The following is a 13,305-nucleotide window of genomic DNA, read 5'->3' as shown; positions in this document are numbered from 1 at the left end:
TACTCATCCATATATCTTATGTATCCAGTGTATCTGTGTTCTGTCCCCCTCATTCTCGCTGTATAATATTATGCGACGCCATGTTCTATAAGACATTTTCCTCAACATAGCAGGGTTATTGTTTCAAATGCCGCGGTAACAGCTACCTTCAACTTATCATTAGTATTATAACGTTGTTTAGACACAATGTCCTTCATGTATCCCCAAAGAGAGTTATCACATGTTGTCAAATCCGGACTTCTTGAGGACCATTTCATGGGTGCCGGGATGTTACAGAACCACGATCTATCCATTTGTCTGGAAAAGTGTCATTAAGATAATCTCACACAGTAAAGACATAATGAGCGGAGCTTCATCTTATTGAAACCAAACCTCCTATCTGATTCCAAGTTCATCGAGTTTCGGTATAAACCATTGTTGTAACATGTTTATATATGAGTTATGGTTTACTGGCACGTCAAAGAAGTATGGTCCAATAACATGACGCATATTAAGTGCTGCCCACATCATGACATGCGGAGTGTTGTATTCAATTTCTTCATAATAATGAGGATTCTCCTTTGCCCAGAAGTAAACATTTCGTGCTCGACTCGAACGGTAAATTGCGCACTCGTCCGTAAACATCACCTTTCCTTGAGAAGGGATCGTATTGAAGATTTGCAGTAACTCATCACATGCCAGGGTCCTATTTTCTCTATCAGCATCACTTAGTTCATTCACAAATGTGGGTCGCCATGCTTTAACTCCCATGTCCTTTATCATAAAGGTCTGTATGGTTGCTCGCGGGACACCAAGTTCAGCTGATCTTTTCCTTGTTGACTCTAATGGTGAGTTAATTACTGACTCTTCCATACCAGCACATGACTCTACGTTTAACTGGTCTTCCTGAACGATGTGCATCCTTAATATTGCCAGTTTCAAACAATTTTCTCTCCCAATTTGACATTGTTTTTCGTGTTGGTGGATCCTTATTGAATCTTTCTCTAAATTCGCCAGTTATTGTATCCAGGGTGTCACCAGTATTCTTGCGCTCATGTATCCACGTTTGTTGTCAGAATACCCTTTTCAAGTTTAAATGGGCTTACATCGGCCATATTTCTTAAAAAAAGAAACAAATTTATAATACATGTGTAATTGAATATAACATAATAACATATGGATGGGTATGGACTTACGGGCCACCCTGCAGACAGTTTTTCTCTGAGTTAATGGCCATTGCTTCGAAGAATTTCCTGAACAATTTCGATTTTTTCTTTTCGAATCTATTCCGATCACAATTACGTTTTCGACGTATATGTACTAACTGTATGCTGGATATAAGCTGATATTGCTGAAGAAAAGAAATTATACTCTATTAAAAGAAAATTGTCGTGATGTACTAGCAGAAATTCAGTAACGTAATTATATTTGTTAAACTGTTAACAACAGAAGGATCCGAATCCGTTATTTTCCTTGATCACCTGACATTAAAACTTCTTTGTCTGTCAAAGACAATTGAAAATATTTAGAAGCTAATAGAAATATTTAGATATTAATATATTGTCTTTCTTTCTTAAAAGAAAGGTTATAAGACTTCATACAATTAGCGTCGAAAAATAATTATATTTGGTTATATTGGTTTGGTTTTTGTCAGTGCAAAGCTGCTGAACAGACTAATTGTTCCCTGCCTATCACAGGTATCAAAACCTGAATTTTATCTTTTTACCATTGAATCATTGAGATAAAGTTATATCGTTATAAGACACGTAATGTATTGAAGTTTATAATTACCACCTAATTTAGGCTTGAGTTATAGATTTGATTGTATATTATTTAGACTTTATTTTAACAGTCTATTTTTTTTTGTTCCGTGGCTTTTAGCAGATCATAATTTCAATTCTCTTCCTTCTTTCTATATTTTCGAACTTTAGACTTTCTGTGGTTTGAAATAAACAGTTAACGAGAAAATTTCATTGTTAGCTCCTACTAGCCTTGCAAGCTCTACGACAGACGTTTATCTAATGGAACTTGTATGGTTTCATGTGCAAATAATTGTTTTGCTTAGAGACATACTTATGTCTTTTCATTCCTCGAAATTTTGGCTCAAAGCTGACATTGGTTTATTTTGTGTGTAATATGTATTTATGTAATTTCATCACCAAAATGAGAAAGAAGAAATGAGCGATAAATTTAGCTGAAAAGCCTGAAACTCACCTTCTTGAAATTAAATATTTATAAAATCGTTATATATTTCAAAACTACATGAAGCTTATATTTCGATCTTGAAACAATTACTATGTGGTGTATATTTCCAAATGTGGTTCTAGTTATTGATTATTTATTGCGAATTTTTTCTTTCAGAGGTTTCATCCTCACAGCACCAAAAATTCTCACTCTGGATCAACTCAACCACTGTCGTTAAATTTATTCAACATAAACGGAGACGGTACAGTTAGAATTGAATTACTTCAGAAATGAAGACAAAGTCATAACTGAATATGAGGCTTTTGTCAAGAAAGGTGAGAAGAAATTGAAAAGTAAGAAAAGAAACTCACACTTAGAATTTTCAGAAAACGATAAGGACATTTTTTATATTAATTTTATTTGCCTTTCTATCTATTTTCTGAAACACGAAAACGGATGTTTTAATTTAGTTTACTTATTGATAGTGGAAATAAAAAATAATATCCTTAGCGTTTTTGTGTTAAGTTAAAACAAAAAATACTCAAAAATTGATTTCTAGGCCCATTAGTACAAGGGTGTTCAGTAAAAAAAGCTATCAATTCTCATCTCTCCGAACTTGTTCACCTGAATGGTTGAAATATTCTTACGAAAGTAATGTCGATATTTTATTTTGTTTAACCACATTCTTCCTTTTTACTCTGGCCCGGCATGGCCTAGCGCGTAAGGCGTGCGACGCGTAATCCGAGGGTCGAGCGTCGCGCGCGTCGCGTATGTCGCCCTCAGCCGTGGGGTGTATAATGTGATCGTCAATCCCACTATTCGTTGGTAAAAGAGTTGGCGGTGGGTGGTGATGACTAGCTGCCTTCCCTCTAGTCTTACACTGCTAAATTAGGGACGGCTAGCACAGATAGCCTTCGAGTAGCTTTGTGCGAAATTCCCAAACAAAGAAACAAACAAACAAAACCTTTTTACTTTATATATATGTATATATATATATATATTAAAGAATTGTTTTCATTTTCACTAGATGTGAAATTGAAAAGAGAATCTGAAACGTAGAGGTCTAATGCATTTCTTCATTAATAATTCTCTACTTTCCGTTTGTTGAAAGCTTATCAGCATAGGTTGGGTGAACGAACTACAGAAATATTATTAGGCCTCTTATAACGCTGAAGTGTATGTCGTGCCTGATATTTTCGGTATTTTTATGCAGGTGTCACTCCATCCTTCTTTCTGGATGTTCCGGAGGAATCAGATGGCGGTAACAGTGGTCGACTAAGAATTACTGGAAAATTTGATGACGAGGACGGTGTTTACGTAATCAACAAAACGAAAGACATTAACCTTCGAAAACAAGATATAATTATATTTCTTCAAACAGACAAGCCAATATACAAACCTGGACAAACAGGTATAAACCGATAGTGTATAAAATCAGAGTACTATTTTTAATTTATATTTGTAATAATTACACTTTACGGTTATATTTTACGGAGTCAAATATCACCATTGTAGGTGTCAGTATCAGACAAGGTATGTGTTTTGTTTTTGACACTTGTATTTGAGTTAAATGTTTTCAGTGTTGCAGTCAAGAAAGTGAAAGAAGTAGACAGTGTGTTAATTAAACTATCGTTACACAAAGTAAGATGTTAAATATCGTACTTCCACTAACGGTTTCGTGATATCTTTTTAGTGGATACAAAGCATTTCTTATACGTTCTTTTCAAAGCATCCTAACGAATAAGGGTAGAAAGATTTTGTTGGTCATGTGATCAGACAGATGAAGTGAATCAGAAATTGTATAATGAGATGGTAGTTGTTATTTATATGAATACTAATTAATACCTTTTATGAACAACTGATTTTAATTTTGATGTATGGAGTCTTAGTGTGGGACAGATATTTCTCCGCATATAAACTTTTGACTCTTCTATTTTTAGTTTTGTTATCTTCTGACAAAGATGTTATTGTAAGTTTTAAAATGTGTGTATGGGGGGAAGGTATGACATTGTCAGTTGGGATTAATATTTAATTACATGTTGATACAAGAATAATCTGAGATTAAATTTGTGATTAGTTAATTAGGATAATGATAAAGTGATGTGAGACATATTTGAAATTTTTTTTTTATTCAATATAGGCATGTTTCTAGAAACAAAAACTTGGAAGATCAAAGCTAATTGGTGTAATAAAGACATAATGGAGAATTTTAAAGGGTAAATGTAATAAGCTTTATTTGACAGATAGGGTGGCTAGTATATAGAACTTTGGGAAAACTAAGAACTTGAGCAAAAATAAATTGAGAAATGCAGAAAGCTTATGAGAAATAGGTGGATAGACAAGTTTCTACAGGATAAAACAGGAATTTCAGGATCAGTTATGCATACATCTGTTTTCTTCATCAATGGGCAAGTAGGTACCTGATATATAAGAGTTTGCTAAACATATCACTCCTGTTTTAAAGGGTAGCTGACAGTTGCCTTGATACTATAGACCAGTTAGTTTTATTACTACAGTGGGAGAAAATTTAGAAGGTTTGATAAAGTGATGCTTCACAAAATTATAGAGTGAAATGTGACGTGGTTAAGTGATGAATAATATATTTAATATCATGTTAATATTCAGAATGCTATGATTTATCTAGATGATGGGTGTCATGTGCTCACATTTATAAAAATTGTGTTTGAAGAACAAGTAGTTTAATTGAATTGTTATTAATAGAGTCCAGTAAAACTGGACCTTTGTTATAGTGGCCTCAGAGGTCAGTGTCTGTTTATTGTTATATATATTAATAATGTTAGTAGATATATAATTACTTAATATTGCTGATGACATGAATCTTTTGAGTAATTCTAGCTACATTGTGATAAGTGGTAAGTTGAATATATAACTGGTAGCTTACCTTGGGTTATGGTAAATAGAAGGAAACATTTTTGGGTTATTATAATTAGATTCACACGTTTAATGTATGTTGCAACCATTCAGTAGTTTGATGTAAAAATATCTTGTGATAGTGGTAGGTACATCATTCAAGCTGTTAAAGCAGTTGTGGTTAGTAAAGACAATGGAATTTTATGGTATATTTATAGACATGTTAATTACATGCTAAAAAAGATAAAATTACCTCAGTATGTACATTACATAACAGTTGAGGTTATTTAAGTTTATAAGATTGTCTTGAAGATCAGTAGATGGAGGTCTCAAATTCTTCTATGGTGGATTCTGAAGATAAGATGACAGCACACAATTTTAAGATTTGAGAAAAGTTAAATCAGTTGGCAGGATGGCTGACAGGTTGGAATCCAATTAAGCCAATTGGCAGGATTGCTCACAGACTGGTATCCAAATAAGGCAGTTGACAGGATTGCTGACAGATTGGTATCCAGTTAAAGTAGTTGACAGGATTACTGACAGCCTGTGATCCAGTTAAGGTGGTAGACAGGATGGCTGACAAGCTGAAATCTAGTTAAGGCAGTTAACAGGATGGTTGACTAGTGGAATTAGCTGTACTTTAGAGAAATTTGAGGGGATTTTATGATGTTCTGAAAACAGTTAGGTGGGTTTACGTTTTCTGATTGGTTGTGTCTAAGGGTAACCTTGAAGGACCAAATGATCCTTTGTTGTCTAAATATTACAACTTGCTCTACGAGAAAGTATGCATATTAATTATTATTCACCTTTTGCATCATCTACCATGATTTATTATATATTATTAAATACCATTGTCAGTGATATTACACATTACATCAGTATTCAAGGGACTAAACCAGTAAACCATTGTTTTTATGAGTGATGCAGAAAAGCTGTGATAATTCTGTAGTGTAAGCCAGGAGTCTAGTGGATTTACTTTATTTATTTCATTCAGCAGTGTTAGTGTAGTTTAGAATTGTTGTGTAATCTAGTTCTTACATACTGAAACAGAAAAGATTATAAGATCTCCCTACTGTTTCTAGATATTTGGAATATCTAATATTTTTTGACAGCTCTAAGAAAATAATAAATGTATATATTGATGAGAAATGTTTGCATGTACCAAGTTTTGTAGTTAGATTTTAATTTTGTCTTTGAATATACCATAAATAACAATTCTTTTTTTTTTTATCTTATAGTTAAGTTTCGGGTTTTGCCGGTTTTAAGCACTTGTTTGAAGTCTATTGGCAATAAAGAGGTTAGTGCTTGTTTTATTTTTGAATGTTGATTGTCAGAACAGTATCTGCACTGAATGTAGTTACATGTGTTTTATTGATGGTTTTATAACGGATTTCTTTTGAATGTTGTTAGTTATTATTACAGTCAGAAATTGATGTAAATTTGATTTGGGAAAAGTTGTATATCAGTTGAGGGTTTTCCTCTTGTCTTGATACGTGTGTAACATTAGAAACCTAACTTGTACATTGAACTGTGTTTTATCAGTTTATTCTTTGTTTTTAGAAAACAATTGGAATGGTACATATAATGATAACCATTGAGAACAGAAGTAGAAAATATGAAACCATGAAGTAGTTAAAATTAGTAGAAGCAACAGTGGAATGTATCACATAAATAATCGTAGTTTCATTAAAGTATCCCCACCGAAAAAATGTGACCATAAAAACATAACTTGTTTCTCAGTTATAATCTGACCAGAAGTATCATTTAACTGTTATTTTGTGAAGTTAGAGGAACTACCAGCAACTGATGGTAAAAACAAAACTTCCACTTTGTTTAAAATCCTGTGTAGTGACTACATTTGGCTGCTGTATATGTCGTGGAGACAAAAGTGTCTCTTTTTCACTTTATTATGTTTTCTTTACTAAAATTTCATTAGTAATAATTAACATTAACTTGAATCATTCAACTTTTCTATCTCACTATGATGAAATTGCATAACGACTATAGGTAGAGAGAATATAACGACTGAATTATTTGGATTAGGTACACGCTACAGTTCTGAACGTCTGAAGTCACCTTTTAAAATGGTTTCATTATCAGTATTTGGATTCAGAAAAAGAAATAGATGAACTTGGTTACTGATGTAAAATTCAGTTTCTATGTATTTGTTCCCAAACATTTCACGATAAAGCTACAATAATTTAGAAATCCTATAATTGTTTTTAAAGCAACTTTAACCTGAAAAGTGCATGTGTGTATGCGTGTCTTAAATACTCTCACATGAGGGACTGTGGAAGTTAAACAAGAATGGATTGATGAAATGAATTGTATACAAATTATATTTAGTATCTTGAATTTTTTAAATTCTTGTCAGTTGACAACTGTTGGTTAAATAACATGGTATACTTGTATATGATGGTTTTCAACTTTTGATGAGTATTTTTAACCCTAAGGTATAAATTGTGACACTTTATTCCTTTTTCTTCCACATAATTGGATGCCTTCAGACTTTATTGTAGTGCAGCAGATTAATGTTGAATCTGACGAGGAACCAGTGCACTTAATTACATATGTATATACATATGTGCATATTATTTTTATTTTTTAGCAAGGACAGATATGGATAGATGATCCAGAAAACATACGCGTGGCCCAGTGGTTAAATGTATCATTTGTTGATGGTAAGAAGAAATTCGTTGTTTTGCTTTGAACACATTAAACGTGCTATTTATTTTTATATATTTTATTAAATGTATAGTTCAGGCTCTTAGGTAGTAACTATTAGTGTTACATGTGCTTCCAAGTCATAAAAACAAGACATTTGATTATAGATCGCTGTTTGTATAACATATAACTGGATTGCCTAAAGGTTTATGTAACAATCTCTTCAAGGAATATTGAATGTACAATAGTAGAAGAACCACATTTGTGGTGTTTGTGTTTCATAAATAAAGTATTCTTTCTGTAATCTTAATTTTATTAACAGTAACATTTAATGTATCTGTTTTTATTGTGGTTAATTTGTTGTTATTATGATATTAAGTGTAGCAGTTACCTGGAATTTATAACGCAATATATGGATTTATGACTAATTTGATCTTTCTGAGTTAACTAACCATTGAAATATAATTAGGTTATGGATGGAATATTACTAGCATGGAAGTTCCCTAATAACGAATTATGCATTCTGAATAAAATTCTGTAAGTAAAACTGAATGAATGGCATATTCTGATTATTTTTATTCACGTTTAGTTGTGATCGATGCAAGTAGTTTGTTTTGATTTTCAGTCCCATAGAACATGTAAGGGATTTTTGTAGAAGATTTGTCACATTCCATCTATAAGTTTCATATTCCTTATCTGATCATTAAAACACTTTGGAGAATGACTAATGTTGTAGTTTTATTGTGGCTATAATATGGATGTCGTAGTTTTATTGTGGCTATAATATGAATGTTGTAGTTTTATTGTGGCTATAATATGAATGTTGTAGTTTTATTGTGGCTATAATATGAATGTTGTAGTTTTATTGTGGCTATAATATGGATGTCGTAGTTTTATTGTGGCTATAATATGAATGTCGTAGTTTTATTGTGCCTATAATATGAATGTCGTAGTTTTATTGTGGCTATAATATGAATGTCGTAGTTTTATTGTGCCTATAATATGAATGTCGTAGTTTTATTATGGCTATAATATGAATGTCGTAGTTTTATTGTGCCTATAATATGAATGTCGTAGTTTTATTGTGCCTATAATATGAATGTCGTAGTTTTATTGTGGCTATAATATGAATGTCGTAGTTTTATTGTGGCTATAATATGAATATCGTAGTTTTATTGTGGCTATAATATGAATGCCGTAGTTTTATTGTGGCTATAATATGAAAAAGTTAAATTTCCTTTGAACTGTTTTGAGAAGAACAATAGGTAAGAGATATATTGTATAACAATATATAATAAACAATCTAGGTCACCATTAACTATATTAATCTGTTCATTGTGGAGACACACTCTTTGTTTACCATGTAGTTATTAGGATAAGTTATTTTTTTAGATTTTTGTTTGCAGTGTTTGTTGTCTCTGAAGGGAATACTGACAGACTTATGTTTGTAGTTTTTGTTGTTTCTGAAGGGAATACTGACAGACTTATGTTTGTAGTTTTTGTTGTTTCTGAAGGGAATACTGACAGACGTATGTTTGTAGTTTTTATTATTTCTGAATGGAATACAGACGGACTTATGTTTGTAGTTTTTGTTGTTTCTGAATGGAATACTGACGGACTTATGTTTGTACTTTTTGTTGTTTCTGAATGGAATACTGACAGACTTATGTCTGTAGTTTTTATTATTTCTGAAGGGAATACTGACAGACTTGTTTGGAGTTTTTGTCATCCATGAAGGAATACTCACAAATGAATCATTGTAGTAATTTATGTACCTGGTTTTAAATAAATCTAAAAGTTAAAGAACTCATAAAATTATAACATTAATTAAAGAAATATTTATTTTAATGTTTCTAACAAAAGTTGACAGCAACTTATCTGTAATGTCACTACTGTTTTCAGTCTCCTCTTGATATCAACCTTAGTTACTACCTATTTCAAATTAAATGAGTTAGGTAGTGAATACTCACTAAATCTGTTTTATTATCAACTTATTTGTACCTCATCCAAAGAAACAACACCAACTGATGTGGCCATGCTTGTATTTGAGTATTTAAGTTTATTTTAGTCTGTCTGTAAAGTAGTAATCTTTAGGTCTTATGCAGTTACAACTAAATTAAATGTGGCAGTAATTTGTGGCTATATTGGATGTAAACATTATTTGTGAAAACAAGGCCTACACTACACAATCACCCAGGTCTCCATTCATTTTCCTGAAAACTTACTAGTAAATTAGACAATATATTCAAGTGAAGGTGTGTAGAGACGTCAGTCTTGATACAACCTGAAAACTTACTAGTAAATTAGACAACATAGTGAAGGTGTGTAGAGATGTCAGTCTTGATACAACCTGAAAACTTACTAGTAAGTTAGACAACATAGTGAAGGTGTGTAGAGATGTCAGTCTTGATACAACCTGAAAACTTACTAGTAAGTTAGACAACATAGTGAAGGTGTGTAGAGACGACAGTCTTGATACAACCTGAAAACTTACTAGTAAATTAGACAACATAGTGAAGGTGTGTAGAGATGTCAGTCTTGATACAACCTGAAAACTTACTAGTAAATTAGACAACATAGTGAAGATGTGTAGAGACATCAGTCTTGATACAACCTGAAAACTTACTAGTAAATTAGACAACATAGTGAAGGTGTGTAGAGATGTCAGTCTTGATACAACCTGAAAACTTACTAGTAAATTAGACAACATAGTGAAGGTGTGTAGAGATGTCAGTCTTGATACAACCTGAAAACTTACTAGTAAATTAGACAACATAGTGAAGGTGTGTAGAGACGTCAGTCTTGATACAACCTGAAAACTTACTAGTAAATTAGACAACATAGTGAAGGTGTGTAGAGATGTCAGTCTTGATACAACCTGAAAACTTACTAGTAAATTAGACAACATAGTGAAGGTGTGTAGAGACATCAGTCTTGATACAACCTGAAAACTTACTAGTAAATTAGACAACATAGTGAAGGTGTGTAGAGATGTCAGTCTTGATACAAGCTGAAAACTTACTAGTAAGTTAGACAACATAGTGAAGGTGTGTAGAGATGTCAGTCTTGATACAACCTGAAAACTTACTAGTAAATTAGACAACATAGTGAAGGTGTGTAGAGACGTCAGTCTTGATACAACCTGAAAACTTACTAGTAAATTAGACAACATAGTGAAGGTGTGTAGAGACATCAGTCTTGATACAACAGACTCTTATTTCAGTCTCACTAGATGCCAGTAAGTTTGTTGACATTGAAAATGAAGGACCCGAGTTAGGCCCCCATAAGTTGTAAATATAATATTGTGAATTATTTAGTCCTGCCAATGTATTTTTGCTCTAGATAGTAGGTAGTTCAAGGCCTTTCATACTTACAGCTATTTAGTGGTCAACTAGATGTATGATATCAGACAGTATAAAGTATACAAGATGTCTAAATACATTATAAATACTCAAGGGTATGATATCAAACAGTATAAAGTATACAAGATGTCTAACTACATTATAAATACTCAAGGGTATGATATCAGACAGTATAAAGTATACAAGATGTCTAACTACATTATAAATACTCAAGGGTGTGATATCAGACAGTATAAAGTATACAAGATGTCTAACTACATTATAAATACTCAAGGGTATGATATCAAACAGTATAAAGTATACAAGATGTCTAACTACATTATAAATACTCAAGGGTGTGATATCAAACAGTATAAAGTATACAAGATGTCTAACTACATTATAAATACTCAAGGGTATGATATCAGACAGTATAAAGTATACAAGATGTCTAACTACATTATAAATACTCAAGGGTATGATATCAGACAGTATAAAGTATACAAGATGTCTAACTACATTATAAATACTCAAGGGTATGATATCAGACAGTATAAAGTATACAAGATGTCTAACTACATTATAAATACTCAAGGGTATGATATCAGACAGTATAAAGTGTACAAGATGTCTAACTACATTATAAATACTCATCATATTGTATTATATTTTAAGTCCTTCTGTCTTGTAAGACTAATTTCTTTAGTGCACATATATTTTACACAGATAAACTATCTGTCTTTACAAGCCACATTTATTATTACCCACTGGGCCTTTTTACCTGGTGCTGCTTGTAAAGGCCTATATCATAGTATTTAGATTATGGGAACCACCATATATTTACAAGTTACAGATAATATCAAGATTTGTGTGATATTATTTTGACAAAATAATTAATATATACAATATAATTGTATATACAACAATTATTAACAAGATATAAAATTGGAACTGTGTAGGCTGTGGTATGAAGATGGTTTCCAAACATTGTCAGTGTTATTTTGGTCTGTAGGTTGTACGACTGCAGTCCATTTAACATTAGGTAGTGGATAGTGGATCTTTTGGAAACTTATCTCTGTGCCATTTGTCTAGTTGTTTGTACAACTAACTGACACACAGCTGATTTTCATTTCAAGTACTTTATTCCACATTCTAATACCAGCAACTATATTCTACTTACTACATTGTCTCTTTGCTACTTCAAAAATGGTGGTTTCTTTTTAGCTTGTTGGAAAAGTGTGTAATATCACAAGCAGAGGGTCCGTAAAAACACATGAAGAAATTCTGTGAAAAGTAAAGTCATGTAGAGTAAAATACCACTAACATTAGTAACAAGATTAATTTTAACTGTAAATGGTATTGTAGAAAAACCAAAAAAGGTTATCTATCGTATAATTATAATTCATTTATTTTTAGATATATTACTTCGTGACTCACGTTATAGAAACAATGATTAACAGTATTATTCATAAATATTTTATACCAAAAAGTATTAATATACAGTCTAGAAGTTTGTAGTTTTTCAGTTTCCAAAAACATACACTTAAACACTACTGTTACAAAAACATACACTTAAACACTTCTGTTACAAAGACATACACTTAAACACTTCTGTTACAAAGACATACACTTAAACACTTCTGTTACAAAGACATACACTTAAACACTACTGTTACAAAAACATACACTTAAACACTACTGTTACAAAGACATACACTTAAACACTACTGTTACAAAGACATACACTTAAACACTTTTGTTACAAAAACATACACTTAAACACTTCTGTTACAAAAACATACATTTAAACACTTCTGTTACAAAAAACATACACTTAAACACTACTGTTACAAAAAACATACACTTAAACACTCTGTTACAAAAGAACATACACTTAAACACTTCTGTTACAAAAACATACACTTAAACACTTCTTGTTACAAGGCAAACATACACTTAAACACTACTGTTACAAGGGACATACACTTAAACACTTCTGTTACCAAAACATACACTTAAACACTACTGTTACAAAGACATACACTTAAACACTACTGTTACAAAAACATACACTTAAACAATTCTGTTACAAAAACATACACTTAAACACTTCTGTTACAAAAACATACACTTAAACACTACTGTTACAAAAACATACACTTAAACACTACTGTTACAAAAACATACACTTAAACACTACTGTTACAAAAACATACACTTAAACACTACTGTTACAAAAACATACATTTAAACACTACTGTTACAA

The 13,305-nt window shown here is 31.8% G+C and overlaps 1 protein-coding gene across 1 annotated transcript in view; it reads left to right on the top strand.

The window, feature by feature from the left end:
- The first annotated feature begins 1,033 nt into the window (after positions 1-1,033).
- The window catches only part of LOC143242312 (alpha-2-macroglobulin-like protein 1), a 77,690-nt gene continuing 65,418 nt past the window's right edge, over positions 1,034-13,305 (top strand). Inside the window, exons 1-5 of the mRNA XM_076485673.1 lie at positions 1,034-1,050; positions 2,452-2,498; positions 3,377-3,574; positions 6,273-6,331; positions 7,643-7,715. Of these exons, the coding sequence (XP_076341788.1) occupies positions 1,034-1,050; positions 2,452-2,498; positions 3,377-3,574; positions 6,273-6,331; positions 7,643-7,715 (394 nt within the window). The remainder of the gene's footprint in view (positions 1,051-2,451; positions 2,499-3,376; positions 3,575-6,272; positions 6,332-7,642; positions 7,716-13,305) is intronic.

Source organism: Tachypleus tridentatus, unplaced genomic scaffold, assembly GCF_004210375.1.
Source record: "Tachypleus tridentatus isolate NWPU-2018 unplaced genomic scaffold, ASM421037v1 Hic_cluster_2, whole genome shotgun sequence".
Taxonomy (NCBI): Eukaryota; Metazoa; Arthropoda; class Merostomata; order Xiphosura; family Limulidae; genus Tachypleus; species Tachypleus tridentatus.
The sequence above is the reverse complement of the archived record's forward strand: the minus strand, read 5'-3'. Positions and strand labels throughout refer to the sequence as shown.